This window comes from Prionailurus viverrinus, chromosome D1, assembly GCF_022837055.1.
Source record: "Prionailurus viverrinus isolate Anna chromosome D1, UM_Priviv_1.0, whole genome shotgun sequence".
Classification (NCBI taxonomy): Eukaryota; Metazoa; Chordata; class Mammalia; order Carnivora; family Felidae; genus Prionailurus; species Prionailurus viverrinus.
Genome location: NC_062570.1, coordinates 87,987,722 through 88,001,521, shown reverse-complemented (window position 1 = coordinate 88,001,521; position 13,800 = coordinate 87,987,722). Strand labels below are relative to the sequence as shown.

Below are 13,800 nucleotides of genomic sequence, written 5' to 3'. Positions count from 1 at the left end.
ATTTGTGTATCAGAGACTGAGAAGACGGCTCCAATAATAACCAGCTCTCCTGACAATGTCTTACTTTCCTTAGACTGACTTTTACCTAACGAAAGACCACACTGACCAGCAAATGGAAGTATTCTGGCCTCTGTGGTCACCCAGCTTCTCACTGCAGGTTTGTAAGTTCGAATCCTTAATAACAAATCAGTTATTGTGAGTGTAATCGGTGTTTGAGTCAAATTCCCAGTGGCTGGTCACTGTGAAGTGAATAGAAACAGAAATTCTGCACTTCCCAACCTAAGGACAAAGCCTTGCAGTGATGATAGCCCCAAGCAAACACGGCCGCCCCACCCCAGATCTTCAGTCTGTCCTGTTCAACTCAGCCAACAGGAAAGGTAAGGCTAGACACAGACATTCAAGGACAGAAGGTATGAGGAGCAGTGTCAAGGGGAGACATCTCAGTGACTTGGAGGAGAGGAGAAATCTGGAGCAAAAGAGAACAATAAAGAAATTCACACTAGTGTGCAGGCTATGTAGTTACGTAGCGTAACAGCAATTTATTAAGTGCCTGTGTGGTGTGGACCGTGGAGGGTAGGGGTGTGAAATCATCACAAGGCTCCATAGGCCCACAGATTTCCCAAATAGTCTACTGCAAATGAAAGAGGCAATGCAACATAGCACAAGGGAGAACAGCATGCCGGTTAAGCACATGGGCTCTGGAGCCGGACACAGCTGGCTTTGGGTCCCAGCTGTGCCCCTTCCTGTCTGTGTGACTTGAGCAAGTGTGTAACCTCAGTTTCCTCATCTGTAAAATAGGGACAAAACAAGTACCCGCCTCAGTGGCTTGTTGTAGTAAGGACTAAATAAATGAGCTAACATACATATGATCAATAGCTAATGACTAAAACACTCAAAAAATGTTGGCTTTTGTTATGTAATTACATATCACAATGACAATTTATAAAGCTCTATTAATGAGTAACCCTTGGGGATGGGTCATGAACTATTACAAGGATGGAATCTGTACATGCACATTGCATTGTTTATTATGGTCTGTGGCTTATCCCTTTTAAAAAAGATTTCTGTAGATGCTATGGTAATGAATGAGACGCATCCTAATTAAAATTGTTGTTTAAATTATGGAAGCTTTTAGTCACTGGGTGCTTTCTCAGATATGGAAGTGCAGTTACCACTAAATGAAATAATCACGAGTGACACCGTTGCAGCATATGTGCCTGGCATTCTTATAAGTGCCTCATATATCATCTCGCTTAATCTTTACAACAACCCTAGGAAGTTGGTTATCTTGTTCATTTCAGCTGTAGAGAATTTAAATGATGTCTCCAAGGCTAGTGAGTGGCAGGGCAGGGATTCGAAGTCAAACCACCTGCCCCCTGAGCCTCTGCTCTGAACCACCAGGCACATGGCCCCTAACATGCAGCTTTGCAATGTGTTCTGACATTTCCTCACACTTGGAAATGCAGGAAACCACCAGTGCATGAAGAATGAGGTCAACCCTTTACAGGAGGGACAGTAGAAAAGGAAATTCATTCTAAAATGTACTATGGTTTGATGTAAGGGCTGTCTGTGTGCTTGTGCCCACAGGCTTAGGCTTGGATCATGGGTGGAGGACGGGATGAGGGTCCAGAAAAGTATGTCTCAAAATCCCAAGGTGATTTACCACTAGAAGCTCCCACTCTGAGACCCCTGTCATAACACCCTGGGCAGAGCTGACCCGATGGTGGCAGGTGGATGGGACGTCGGACTTACCGGTCGAGGCAGACTGTACTGGTACATTTCTGGGCGATAGGTGGGTACCCACTGCACCCCTGCCCTGGGCCGCGTCATGGTCCCTGGAGCACTGGTCACAACCTCCGAGTAGGGCAGGTGCTGTGCTGAGCCGTAAGCCTCCTGGTGCCGGCTCTGGCCCGCGTGGCCTGCAGATGCCAGGCTGAAGGCCTCCTCCAGTAGCATGTGCATCTGCTGCCTGACCTCATCGATGGAGGGCTGGGAGCTCAGTGTGGAGGTCTCCGAGTGACCTTTCATCTGCCTTGATCGGGCATAGCCCCGGGGCTCATTCACTCTGTCGATGTTGGTTTCCTCTATGATCTCAGGCTCAGTCTGTGGGATCAAACACACGCCCGTGGATTTGTTAATGAACTGTCCTTCCCATTAATGTTGTCTGTACTTACTCTAAAATGTTCAGCTTGGACATGTGATATTAGGTGAAGTGTTCATTTATGTTATCTCCTAGCTGCCCATCTGGAACTCACGCACAGGGTGGGTCAGCTAGCATTATGTTAGTAAGGTCACACTCCAGCTATCCATGCATACCTCACTTTCCCATAGCTCAAGCGATGCAGCAGGCTTTGCTAACTGGCATAAGGATGATGAGAAATGGCTTTTCATTGACAACATTAATGATAATCTCTAAAACCTTGTAGAGAGATTCTCCACCCTCATGCATTTTAGGTAAAAGAATCTAGAGCGTCTGGCAGTCTAAGTGTTGGTGCTCTAGACTAAACTCTAAATGGTCGCGTGTCCAGCCATGTAGGGGACTGCCGGTTGCCTGATACCAATTATCAGAGAAAGCAACAAAATTCTGCTTCTAGATCACTGATCTCAAAGTGCGGTGCACACTCTGGGGCAGGGTCCAGCAACCTGTGCTTTAGCAAGCCCTCCAGGAGATTCTCACGCCTGCTCAAGTTTGAGACCGACTGATCTGGAATGTTCCCCCGCCTTCTTCCTGTGAACCTTCCATTTAGGGAGTAGCCGCAGTACCTAAGTGGGCAGAGGCTGGGGCGTCATAAGCTTCCAGAGCAGGCTGCATGGACTGTCTTATGCTCACCTGCAGATGAATGCTTATTCAATGAATCTGCCTGTGTCTTTGGTCTCTTGGTCTGAGACTTATTTTTGTGATACCCTGAAAGTGAGGCTGTAGGAGAGTAGTTAATCCACGTTCACTTCAAGCGTGTCCGTGGCTACTATTGTCTTCTAAAAGACTCGAGCGTTCTGGGAGAATAAATCAGCACAGATCAGTTTGCCATTCTGCTGTCCATCCGCGACATAAGTGACACATTGTCACTTTAGCAAAATTAGACAATACAGATAAGTAAGAGGGGGAAAAAAATCTAAAAATCCATTAACCTTTGGTGTACTTGTTCTACCCCTAAATCTATCCGGGTGTGCATGTAAACTTCTCCATACACACATACCCATTTAAAAAGATGTATGTATTGGGGCGCCTGGGTGGCTTGGTCGGTTAAGCGTCCGACTTCGGCTCAGGTCATGATCTCACGGTCTGTGAGTTCGAGCCCCGCGTCGGGCTCTGTGCTGACAAGCTCAGAGCCTGGAGCCTGTTTCAGATTCTGTGTCTCCCTCTCTCTTTGTCCCTCCCCTGTTCATGCTCTGTCTCTCTCTGTCTCAAAAATAAATAAACGTTTAAAAAAAAAAGATGTATGTATTTATATCCTAGTTCTGGGTATTTATTATTATTTTACGTGGAATGAACATTCTCCTACCGGCGTGCCCCAATTTAACAGCTGTGTGACCATTGGCAATGTCTTAGCTTAGGTTCCTCCAAAAGGCAGGACCTGAGACTTATTTTATATGCAGATTATTTATTTTGGAAAACAATTCCAGGAAATAGGACTTGGGGCCTGGGATGAGTAAATTGAGGGAAGGAAAAAAAGCCAATTAAGGGTGGGCACTAAATTCATGATTGCTGTGGGCAATTGAAGCTTAATCCCACCAGGACGCTCCCAGGAACCAAGCAGAATATGCTTTAAGATTGTAGAGCAAAATTTTGTCTACCAGTCCTCAGCCCCCATCAGTCAAGAGTTCCTCTAGAAAGTCCTTGTACTCTGAGATCTGTGCAGGTGCCAGATCGGTGCAATGGGCTCCCATGGGTGTCCCACGGAACAGAGATGGAGAAGCCCCAGGGCAGAAGCAAAAGCCAAGGGATCGCTAAGGTGACATGGTCAAGTTATTGCTGGGTAGGGTAGAGGCTGCAGCCAGGCCAGATCTAAAAGGTGTGCTGAGAAGATAAAAGACAGGGCATGAAAGATTTTCCAACCTGCAAAGTTACTTAACTTCCTGTTGCTTCAATTTCCTCATCTGTAAAATGAGGATAATAGCGTCTACCTCCAGGGGTCTTACAAGGATTAGACACAATGATACACACAAAGTTTAGAACAGTAGCGTATGGTGAAACACAGGAATAGTAGCCACCGTCATCACCATAATTGTCATTATTATTACTTTTATATATTCACCTGCACCTGTTTCTCATGGAATTACTATGCATAAACTGGATACATGAGATAGAGCATAAGAAAAGGTCACCAGGGAACTTGTTCATAAAGGGAAGTCTTTCCCTCCTTAAAATCTACATATGGAAGGTCAGCAATTTGTTATTTTCCCTGTTTATATGTATTTTAATGTTTATTTGTTTTTGAGAGAGAGAGACACACACACACACACACACACACACACAGCATGAATGGGGGAGGGCAGAGAGAGAGGGAGACACAGAATCTGAAGCAGGCTCCAGGTTCCAAGCTGTCAGCACACAGCCCAATTCAGGGCTTGAACCCATGAACCATGAGATCATGACCTGAGCTGAAGTCGGATGCTTAACCGACTGAGCCACCCAGGCGTCCCTATTTTTCCTATTTTAAAAATGTTATTTACTTTCCTTTAGTCTTAAATTAATATAAGTGCATTACAGAAAAAATAGAAAATACAGAAAACACAAAAAAGGAGACATTTCCTCTAATTGTTTCACCCAGAGTTAAGGCCTAACCCTAGTTCAAGATCAAAAGATGAGGTTCTCTGTCAACCTTCAATTCTAGATTTGTCAACAACCATCTATAGTATGAATTGAGAATACTATTTTGATATGAACACAGGTAAAAATAGGTTCTGGAGTAGAAGGCAAAATTACTTTTGCCATAATAAACAAACTCCTAGACACTTCATACCTGGGTGCATGCCCCCGTGGGGCTCTTATAAATTGGGGATCTTTAGGAAGAGGTTTGAGATCGCTTTCCTGGAAATGTGCTCCCCGAAGGCTTGGGGATTCCTTCCAGGGTAGTGAATGCAACTTCTGACAAAAATTTTCTTCACAATGCATAGAACATTCTGGATAGAATTTCAGACCCTGGAAGGACTTGAGGAGACCATTTAAATCAAACCCTATTTTACAGATGAGGTAATCAAGGTCAGAGTGTTTAAGTGACTTATCCAAAGTCACCCAGGTGGGCAATGGCAGAGCCTTGTTCTCTCAGCTCCTGGCCCTTGCACATCCTGCTGCACCGCATTGTCTCTCACATTTCCCTGTCAATACTGGTTGCTACCCACACATTGCCCTTCCTCCCTACATCCCCGTCTCCCTAATAAATAATGGATGCTTAATGCTAAACTACTCCCAGGTGGAAGATTAAGGGCACTGGGGTGAGCTATGATTTTTCCCACCCCTGAGTTGTGCTATGCATTTTCAGTCATATTGGTAGATCTATTATGTGAATTTATAGTTGTGCCTTAAGTAGGACAAAAATACACTTCTTAGCAACAACTCTCCACTCTGAGGCTCTCCCAGGAGCCCTGGGGAGTGGGGGGGCTGTGCTGGCTTGGCGGGTTGGTTCTCTGAGTAATACTGTTGGGGAGAGATAACCTTGGCTGAGGAAGTGGAGACACTTTCTCCAGGCTCCCACTGCATCCACCCCACAGTACTGCAACAGAAGTCAGCCTCTGCTTCCCACCCCAGGGTTTGCATTTCATATGGGACAGGGCTTCCCTTTAATGGGAGGGCCCACAGTTATAACCCAAGTAACTTCGATACGTTTGTTCCAGCCTCCTATTTTCCCACTCTTCTCACTTGGTTTTTCAGTCTCTTGACATCTACCAATGGAAACAAGACAAACTCTCATTATACCCTGGGATGCCCCCTCATCACACTTGTATTTGCTTATTTAATGTCTGTCTTGTCCAAGTCTGGACACTCCCTGAGCCCACTCACCTCTGTCTCTTAGGAGCTTAGCATCAGATACTTGGAATACCCAAAACAGCTTTGTGAAATTAAACCAATATGAAATCCTGTCTAACTGCCCATGGGGTATAACTTGAGGTTACGTTAAAGAGCCCACATTCCTAACACATTCATTCGAGTGCTGATGAGCTGTATGACCACAGACGAGCCACATGAAATCCCTAAACCTCAGTCTCCTCATCTATAAAATGGGGGAGTTGAGGGGCGCCTGGGTGGCGCAGTCGGTTAAGCGTCTGACTTCAGCCAGGTCACGATCTCGCGGTCTGTGAGTTCGAGCCCCGCGTCAGGCTCTGGGCTGATGGCTCAGAGCCTGGAGCCTGTTTTCGATTCTGTGACTCCCTCTCTCTCTGCCCCTCCCCCGTTCATGCTCTGTCTCTCTCTGTCCCAAAAATAAATAAAAACGTTGAAAAAAAAATTAAAATGGGGGAGTTGATCTTTAATCTGTGAAGGACCTTGTGGTTCTCACAGGCCTTGTGGAGGGCCTGGGTTCCTCCTACTGTCATCATTCTGGGGGGATTCCGATGTCTACTCATGAAGGGAATACCCTGCCAACCTCCTTCCCCACCTTGAAATATGTGAGCAGTGATAAATTTGCTCTTTTACTTAACAATTATTATTTCACCTAGGTCCTGGGTTGAGAGTTGTGGATACAGCAATTAATAAGATAGTGACCTAGCCCTCAAGGAGTTCCCAGTATATAGGAGGAGACAAATAACAAGGACAACGACAACAAAAATAGCAGCTAACAGTTATTCACAGCTTATGTGCCAGACACTGTTTTAAGTGCTTTATATATATTTCATTTTTTCTGTTAGTAATCTATGAGGTAGCAACTGTGATTCTCCTTATTTTACAGATGAAGAAATAGATCATTCAATATGGTGCCTATAACTGGCAGATTACCCTTTGTACATATCTAAATAGATCCATTACCTTACCACAGAAATGGGCTCTGACAGAGGGACAAACAGACTTCGGTGACCAGGAAGACAGACTATACAATAATTACCGAGACTATACAATAATTATCTCATAGATTACTAGAAAGATGGAAAACACCAATATATAGATATAAAGCTCTTCTAAGAGTGTCTGGCACATCAGCATTTGATAATTATTAGCTTCTATCATTATTGTTATTTCTTCATCCCATAGATTGGGAGTGCCTACAGGGTTGAGCCCACATCTCATCCTTATGTCCACAGCCTCCATCCCAGGGCCTACCCCAAAGCCGGAACCAGGAATTGCCTTCTGAGTGAAAGAACTTAACATAGCACGTGCTCAAATGTACTTGAGGACCAGTAATGGGCCAGTCTTATACTGGGTTTTCCAAGCATGTTATCTCACCCATTCCTGAGGACCATATGGTCGTACCTATTTTCCAGATAAGGCATAATCATGTCTACTGGCTTAACTTGTCCCAAGCCATTCTCCCTGACTTGCACATTTCTGAAAATACCTTTTGCTTTTATTTGACAAAAAGGGGGAGACAGGAGCAAAGACAAGCCTCTCAGTGTTGACAGATGCTTGGCTTGGGTACAATGTTGGGAGCTGCATCTGGGACAGATAATATATTTTTAAACCTCTTTAACTTGAAGTTCACCGTACTTGCTTCTCCAACCTCATACTCTTGTGAAGCACTGGGGAACGATTTTTCTTAAAAAAAAAAACTATTTTTATAAATGAATCAAGATGTACTTCAATAAAAATTCTAAGAAATTAATCAGGGAATGTCTGTTCATGACAGGAAATTAGAAAACACAGATAAGCAAGAAGAAGAAAATTAAAATCCACTCTAATCCTACCACCAGAAATAAGTACTGTTAACATTTTGGCCTTTGTGCATGTCCTTCTAGATGCTTCCTATGCATATGAAATGGGAGAAAGATTACCCATGCGGGAGCATTGCCAACAACCCTCTCTCCCCAATTCTCACTACCCCATCCTGGGCAAGTAGGAAGAATGCTCAGTTTCTCCCCTCCCCCCTTCCAAGGAGGGCGCAGCATTGGACACACATATTCTCCAGCTTTCATGATGGAAAATATGAGGTGGAAAAGAAAGAACAGGCAGAAGGGATGTGGGCTGTAGGATTTTTAAGTGGGATTTTGGAGAGAGGTGCAGAAGCAGCTATGACATGTGACTGGGAGAGGAACTGAGGAAATTTAAAAAGTATTGCTGGCCATGATATAATAGCCTTCATGTATATGAAAAATATGAGTGAAGGAGTAGAAGTATTTAAAAATTACTTTTGTTAACACAGACACTCTCTCAGACTGAGCCATCTGGGTCATGGTTTTATAAACAGAACACACACACACACACGTATATATACATATATATAAGGCTTTTTATAAAATGGGATTACATATAATATTTTAAAACCTTTTTTATACAACAATATTGTGAAATGTCTCTGACAGTAAATATATGTATTATAGGGAATACCTTTAAATGATGTCATAGCATTCTGCTATATGGAGTTTTCAGGCTATATGCAACCGTCCACTATTTTAGATGGTGTCCTAACACCTTACTATAGAAACAAAGCTGAAATACGTATACTTGTGATTAACACTGTGCATAAACCATGGATTCAGCCCTGGGTTAAACTCCTAGAAGTAGAATTATGGGGTCAGAGCATATATACATATTGAAGATCTTGGATTCTTATGGCATATCATCACTCGGCAGCAAAGGCCATAGGTATTTAGAAGAAATTAAGGCCATTTCTTCTCTACATCTGAATACACGAACCCCCCTAGGCTTGAATCCTGGTGCCTACTGGAGAGAGTGAGAATCTGTGATCCTTTCAGTGTTCTCCTAGGACAGCCCACACAGGGGCTAAGTATCCATGTTACTTCAGCTTCTCTTTGAAATACCGTAGAACAAACTTGAAGGAAATGGCAGCCCTGCTGGGACCCCGAGTACCTTCTTTCTAGAAAGTATTTCAACATGGGACACAGCTTAGGACACAGCTCAGTCCTACTGCCTGGTCCCAGAGCATATTCTATAGCTCGAAGACTTCATCAAAATTAAAAACTGGTTTTCTATCAGACACCTAATTAAAGGACTAGCCATGGACCAGGAGAAAATATTAGGATTTGTATCCAGAATATACATGGAATTCCTACAAATGAAGAACAAAAGGACAACTCAATTCAGAGATTTGGCAAAAGGCTGGAATAGACATGTCAGTTAAAGAAGATACATAACATGTCCAATAAACACATGAGGACATGCTTGACATCATTAGCAATTAGGGAAATTCTATCATTTCACTTTCACTGGAATGGCTAAAATGAAGGAGATTAATAATGACAAATGTTGGTGAGGTTGAGGAGTAAAATTAGAACTGTCACATTGCTGGCAGATAAAATAGTACACGTGCTTTGTAAACATGTTTGTAGTTTCTTAAAAGTTGGACATATACCTTATGACTCAGAAATTCCACTCCTACATATATTTATCCAAGATAAAGGAAAAGGTTGTCTTGGTCCATTCAGGTTCCCAGAACAAAATACCACAGCCCAGGTAGCTTATAAACAATAGAAATGTATTTCTCACCATTCTGGAGACTGGAAGTCAGAGGATGCTAGCTTGGCTGGGTGAAGGTCCTCTTCCGGGTCTGTGACCCAGAAGGACTCACTATATCCTTACATGGAAGACTCCCCCTCACAAGGACTCACTCCTCACATGGAGCAAGGGATGAGGGAGCTGTCTGGGGTCTCTTTTACAAGGGCACGAATCCCATTCATGAGGACTCCACACTCATGACCTCGTCACTTCCCAAAGACCCTGCCTCCTAATACCAACACATTGGAGATTAGGATTGGAACATACAAATTTTGGGGGGATGCAAACATTCAGACCATAGCACATATGTTTGCAAAATATGTACGTGAAAATATTTATGGCAGTGCTTTCTGGTAGCTCCAAACTGGAAACGACCCAAATGTCCAACAACAGAATGACAGACAAACAATTAGTGGTCTATTTATACGACACAATAGTACTCAGTAATAAAAAAAGTAAATAAATGACAGATGCATACCACAACATAGGTGAATTCTAAGCAAAAGAAGTCAGACACAAACAAGTACATGCTGAATGATGGATGTCATTTATATGAAGTCCAAGAACAGGTAAAACAATGAAGGTAGATATCAGGAATGTGGTTGCCAGAGGGGGGTATGGTGCAGACTGAGTGCCATGAGGAATGGGGTAACTTTCAGGAGGTGATAAAAATGTCCTATATTTTGAGTGGACTGGTAGTTATAAGGGTACACACATGTGTCAATGCTCATCCACTTGTACTAAAGACCTATACATTTTATCATAAAATTTGCCTTAGTTACAACAAAACAAAAAGGCTTGGCCAACATCGCTAATTCTATGGGGATGGTCAGGGAAGGCCTCTCTGAAGAGGTGACATTTTTGAAGACCTGAAGAAGGGGTTAGTCATGGGAAGATCATAGGGGAAGCTTATGAAAAAGTCCTGAGATGGGAAAGAGCTTGTAGTATTTGAGAAAAAGTAAGGTGGACTGTTATGGGCTAAACTGTGAGCCCCCCAAGTTCATATGTTGAAGTCCTAATCTCAGGACCTGGGAATGAAACTGTATTTGGAGATAGGGTCTTTGCAGAGGTAATTAAGTTAAAATGAGGCCATTGTTCAAAATGCCTGGTGTTCTTATAAAAGAGGATATTTAGACGCAGGCATGTAAAGAGGGAAGACAGTATGAAGACAGGGAAAAGACAACCATCTAGAATCCAAGAAGAGAAGCCTGAAGATCCTTCCCCACACAACCCCCAGAAGGAACCGACCTTGCCAACACCTGGATCTTAGATGTCTAGCCCCCAGAACTGTGAGAAAATACATTGCAGTTGTTTCAAGTCACCAGGTCCGTGGTACTTAGGACTGCCTGAGCTGACCAATACATGTGGCTGGAGCCCCAACCATCAGAGGAGATGGGGCTAGAAAGGCAGGTAGGAGCCAGATCACGTAGAGTCTTGAAGGCCGTGGTAAGAAGGCTGGAGTGTTTTCAAAGGGCAATGGGAAACTCTTGAGGAATTTTAAGCAAGGGAGAAGTGTGATTGGAATTTATGGAAGGCAAGTTAGAAGGCTCTTGCAGAATCCAGGTAAGGAGAAATGGCAAGGGCTTGAATTAGGGTGGTCATGTACAAAGAAGACGTGGATGAGCTCGAGAAATGTTTTGAAAGAGAGCTGACAGGACTTGCTGGGGATGAGATCTGAGGATGAAATGAAGGAAGGAGTCGAAATTGAAGAAGGAGTACCCTGTTATATGAGTGTCCTTGATGTTGTCTGAGCTCCCCAAGCATGCATCTTCTTCTGCGCCCTCCCAGTTGCTATTCCTTCTGCCCAAATGTTCTTCCCCAAGGGGCCAACCTGGCTAGCTCCCTCATTTCAGGTCTCTGCTCAGAAGTCACTTCCCCAGACAGCCTCACCCCAGCCAACCTATAAAGAGTGCCTCCTGTTTTCCTCCATTGTGTTGCCCGGCTTTATGTTCCTCCACAGCATTTCTGCCGTTGTGCTGAACATCTGTGTGATCAGATGTTTATTACTTGTCCTTCCTACTGGAACAGAAGCTCCGTGAGGGCAGGGACTTTGTGGTGTGTCCTGTTACATCTCAGAATGGCAAATAGTAGGACTTTAATACATACTTGTTGAATGAATAAGTGGAAATTCATCTTAAAAAGAGCCTGGAGGTTCTCTGCTCAAAAGCCTTTACCAGTAAAAGACATTTCCAAGTGTCTAAAATGAATTAGATATAGAGGCCACTTTTAGGCAAATGGGCTTGAGCAATGGAATGTAGAAAGGGCCCACAGCGACCACCTGGCTGACTACAGACAGGCCCATCAGGTGACCTCAAAATATCCATAGATGCTAACTAACCAACGGGCTACTTACAACGAGGCCCAGTTACCAAAAAAGGGAAAACTCCACAAGTTGCCATACTTGCTCATCTTCCCCCTTTAAAAACAGCTCCCATGGGCTGCCTCATGGCAGACAGGCTCTCCTTTGCTGCCCTGCCCACCACTCCTTTGCAGTGTATTCAGTAGACTTCCGTTTCTTTTGCTCTGCCTCAGGTGGATTCTTTCACCACCCACGCCATCAGCTTCTACCGGATCATTGACCATCCCCACACATTTGGGGGCCCCCATCGGATCAAGAGAGACGTCATTTAGACACCACATGAGACATCCTTATCCACAATAGAGTTGAAGAGGAGGGACGAAGGGCTCTTGAGGCCATTTATTCCAGAATTTCTTGAGTTTTGAGCCCCAAAGTGGATAGACGTCTTAGAAGGCCATATTTCCTAGGACACACAAGTATGTGCAACATTGCTTTGCCTCATCCAGGCAAGAATTTGCCCCAAGGCTCTGATTTTCAGCTCAGCGCTAATCACAGCTCCACCCAGTAAGGAGAACAGACTGAACAAATTCTGCATCTTCACAGCAAGGTCCCAGAGACCAAGTGGAGGGTTCAGCAGGATCCATTTCTGGGCTAGGTGGCCATGATGACTTGATCTGGCTCCATGTCTGTTTTTCTCTCCACCAAACAGGGTCCCTTGGGCAACTCAAAATAGTACTGCTTCTCTCCATCTATTGCCTGCCCTGGCCAGAACGGCCCCACTGCAAGTGCTGCCTGCCACTGAGGAAGCAGACACATATTCACAATATTGCTTCTAGAAACCAGAGTCCAGGGGTTTTCACTTCACCTTGTGGGGACAAAAGCTAGCAGGGCACAGGTGGAGGCAGCAGCTGCCTCCTAAGCCTGCCTTCTGCTGAAGGTGCAGAATTTGTTCAGTCTGTTCTCCTTACTGGGTGGAGCTGTGATTAGCGCTGAGCTGAAAATCAAAAACTTCTCTGACAATAAAGGGACATTGGTACCTTTCAGAACAGGTAGGAGGGCTCAGATTAAGGGTTTGGTGACTTCTTTTGCACAATAGGCATGCAAATGGAATTTTTTTTTTGAAAGAGAGAGAGAGAGAGCGCATGTGCACAAGCGTGTTTGAGTGGGGAAAGGGTAGAGAGGGAGAGAGAGAATCTTAAGCAGGCTCCATGCTCAGTGCTGAGCCTCACGGGGGGCTTGATCCCATGACTCTGGAATCATGACCCAAGCTGAAATCAAGAAGCAGATGGGTAGCTCAGTCGGTTAAGTGTTCGACTCTTGATTTTGGCTCAGGTCATGATCTCGATGTCTGCGGAATCAAGCCCCACGCTGAGCTCTGTGCTGACAGAGTGAAGCCTGCCTGAGATTCTCTGTCCCTCTCTCTCTGCCCCTCCCCCTGCTTCTCACTCTCTCTCTAAATAAATAATAAAAAAAATAAATAGTAAAAAAAAAAAAAGAGTTGGATGCTCAACCCACTGAGCCACCCAGGTGCCCTACAAATGGAATTTTTAAAAGTCTCAGCAAAACTGCAAATTTCACTGAAAGTTCCAACCCCCTTAATCACAAGGTTGGCTCTACAGACAATCAGCCCCCATCCTTAGGTGCTTTCCAAGTCGCCTCATTAACATAAGAAAAGACACCTTAATCTTCTCATCACTTGGGAAATCCCAAGGGTTTTTGGAGCTCTGTGCCAGGAATAGTGGACGAAAACCAAACATATATTTCTTATCATAAATCACAATATCACAATGTGTGATAAAATTCATAGCAGTTCTGAGATGTCCAAAGTGCTAGAATGGAAAAGAACCAAAACATAGTCTCCGTCTCTCCCTCCTGGAATGTGTTAGCCATAGTTAGA

At 44.2% G+C, this 13,800-nt stretch overlaps 1 protein-coding gene across 1 annotated transcript in view; it reads right to left on the bottom strand.

Moving 5' to 3' along the window:
- KIAA1549L (KIAA1549 like) overlaps nucleotides 1–13,800 on the bottom strand; it is a 117,056-nt gene that overhangs the window by 19,016 nt on the left and 84,240 nt on the right. Inside the window, exon 16 of the mRNA XM_047823248.1 lies at nucleotides 1,753–2,103. Within this exon, the coding sequence (XP_047679204.1) occupies nucleotides 1,753–2,103 (351 nt within the window). The remainder of the gene's footprint in view (nucleotides 1–1,752; nucleotides 2,104–13,800) is intronic.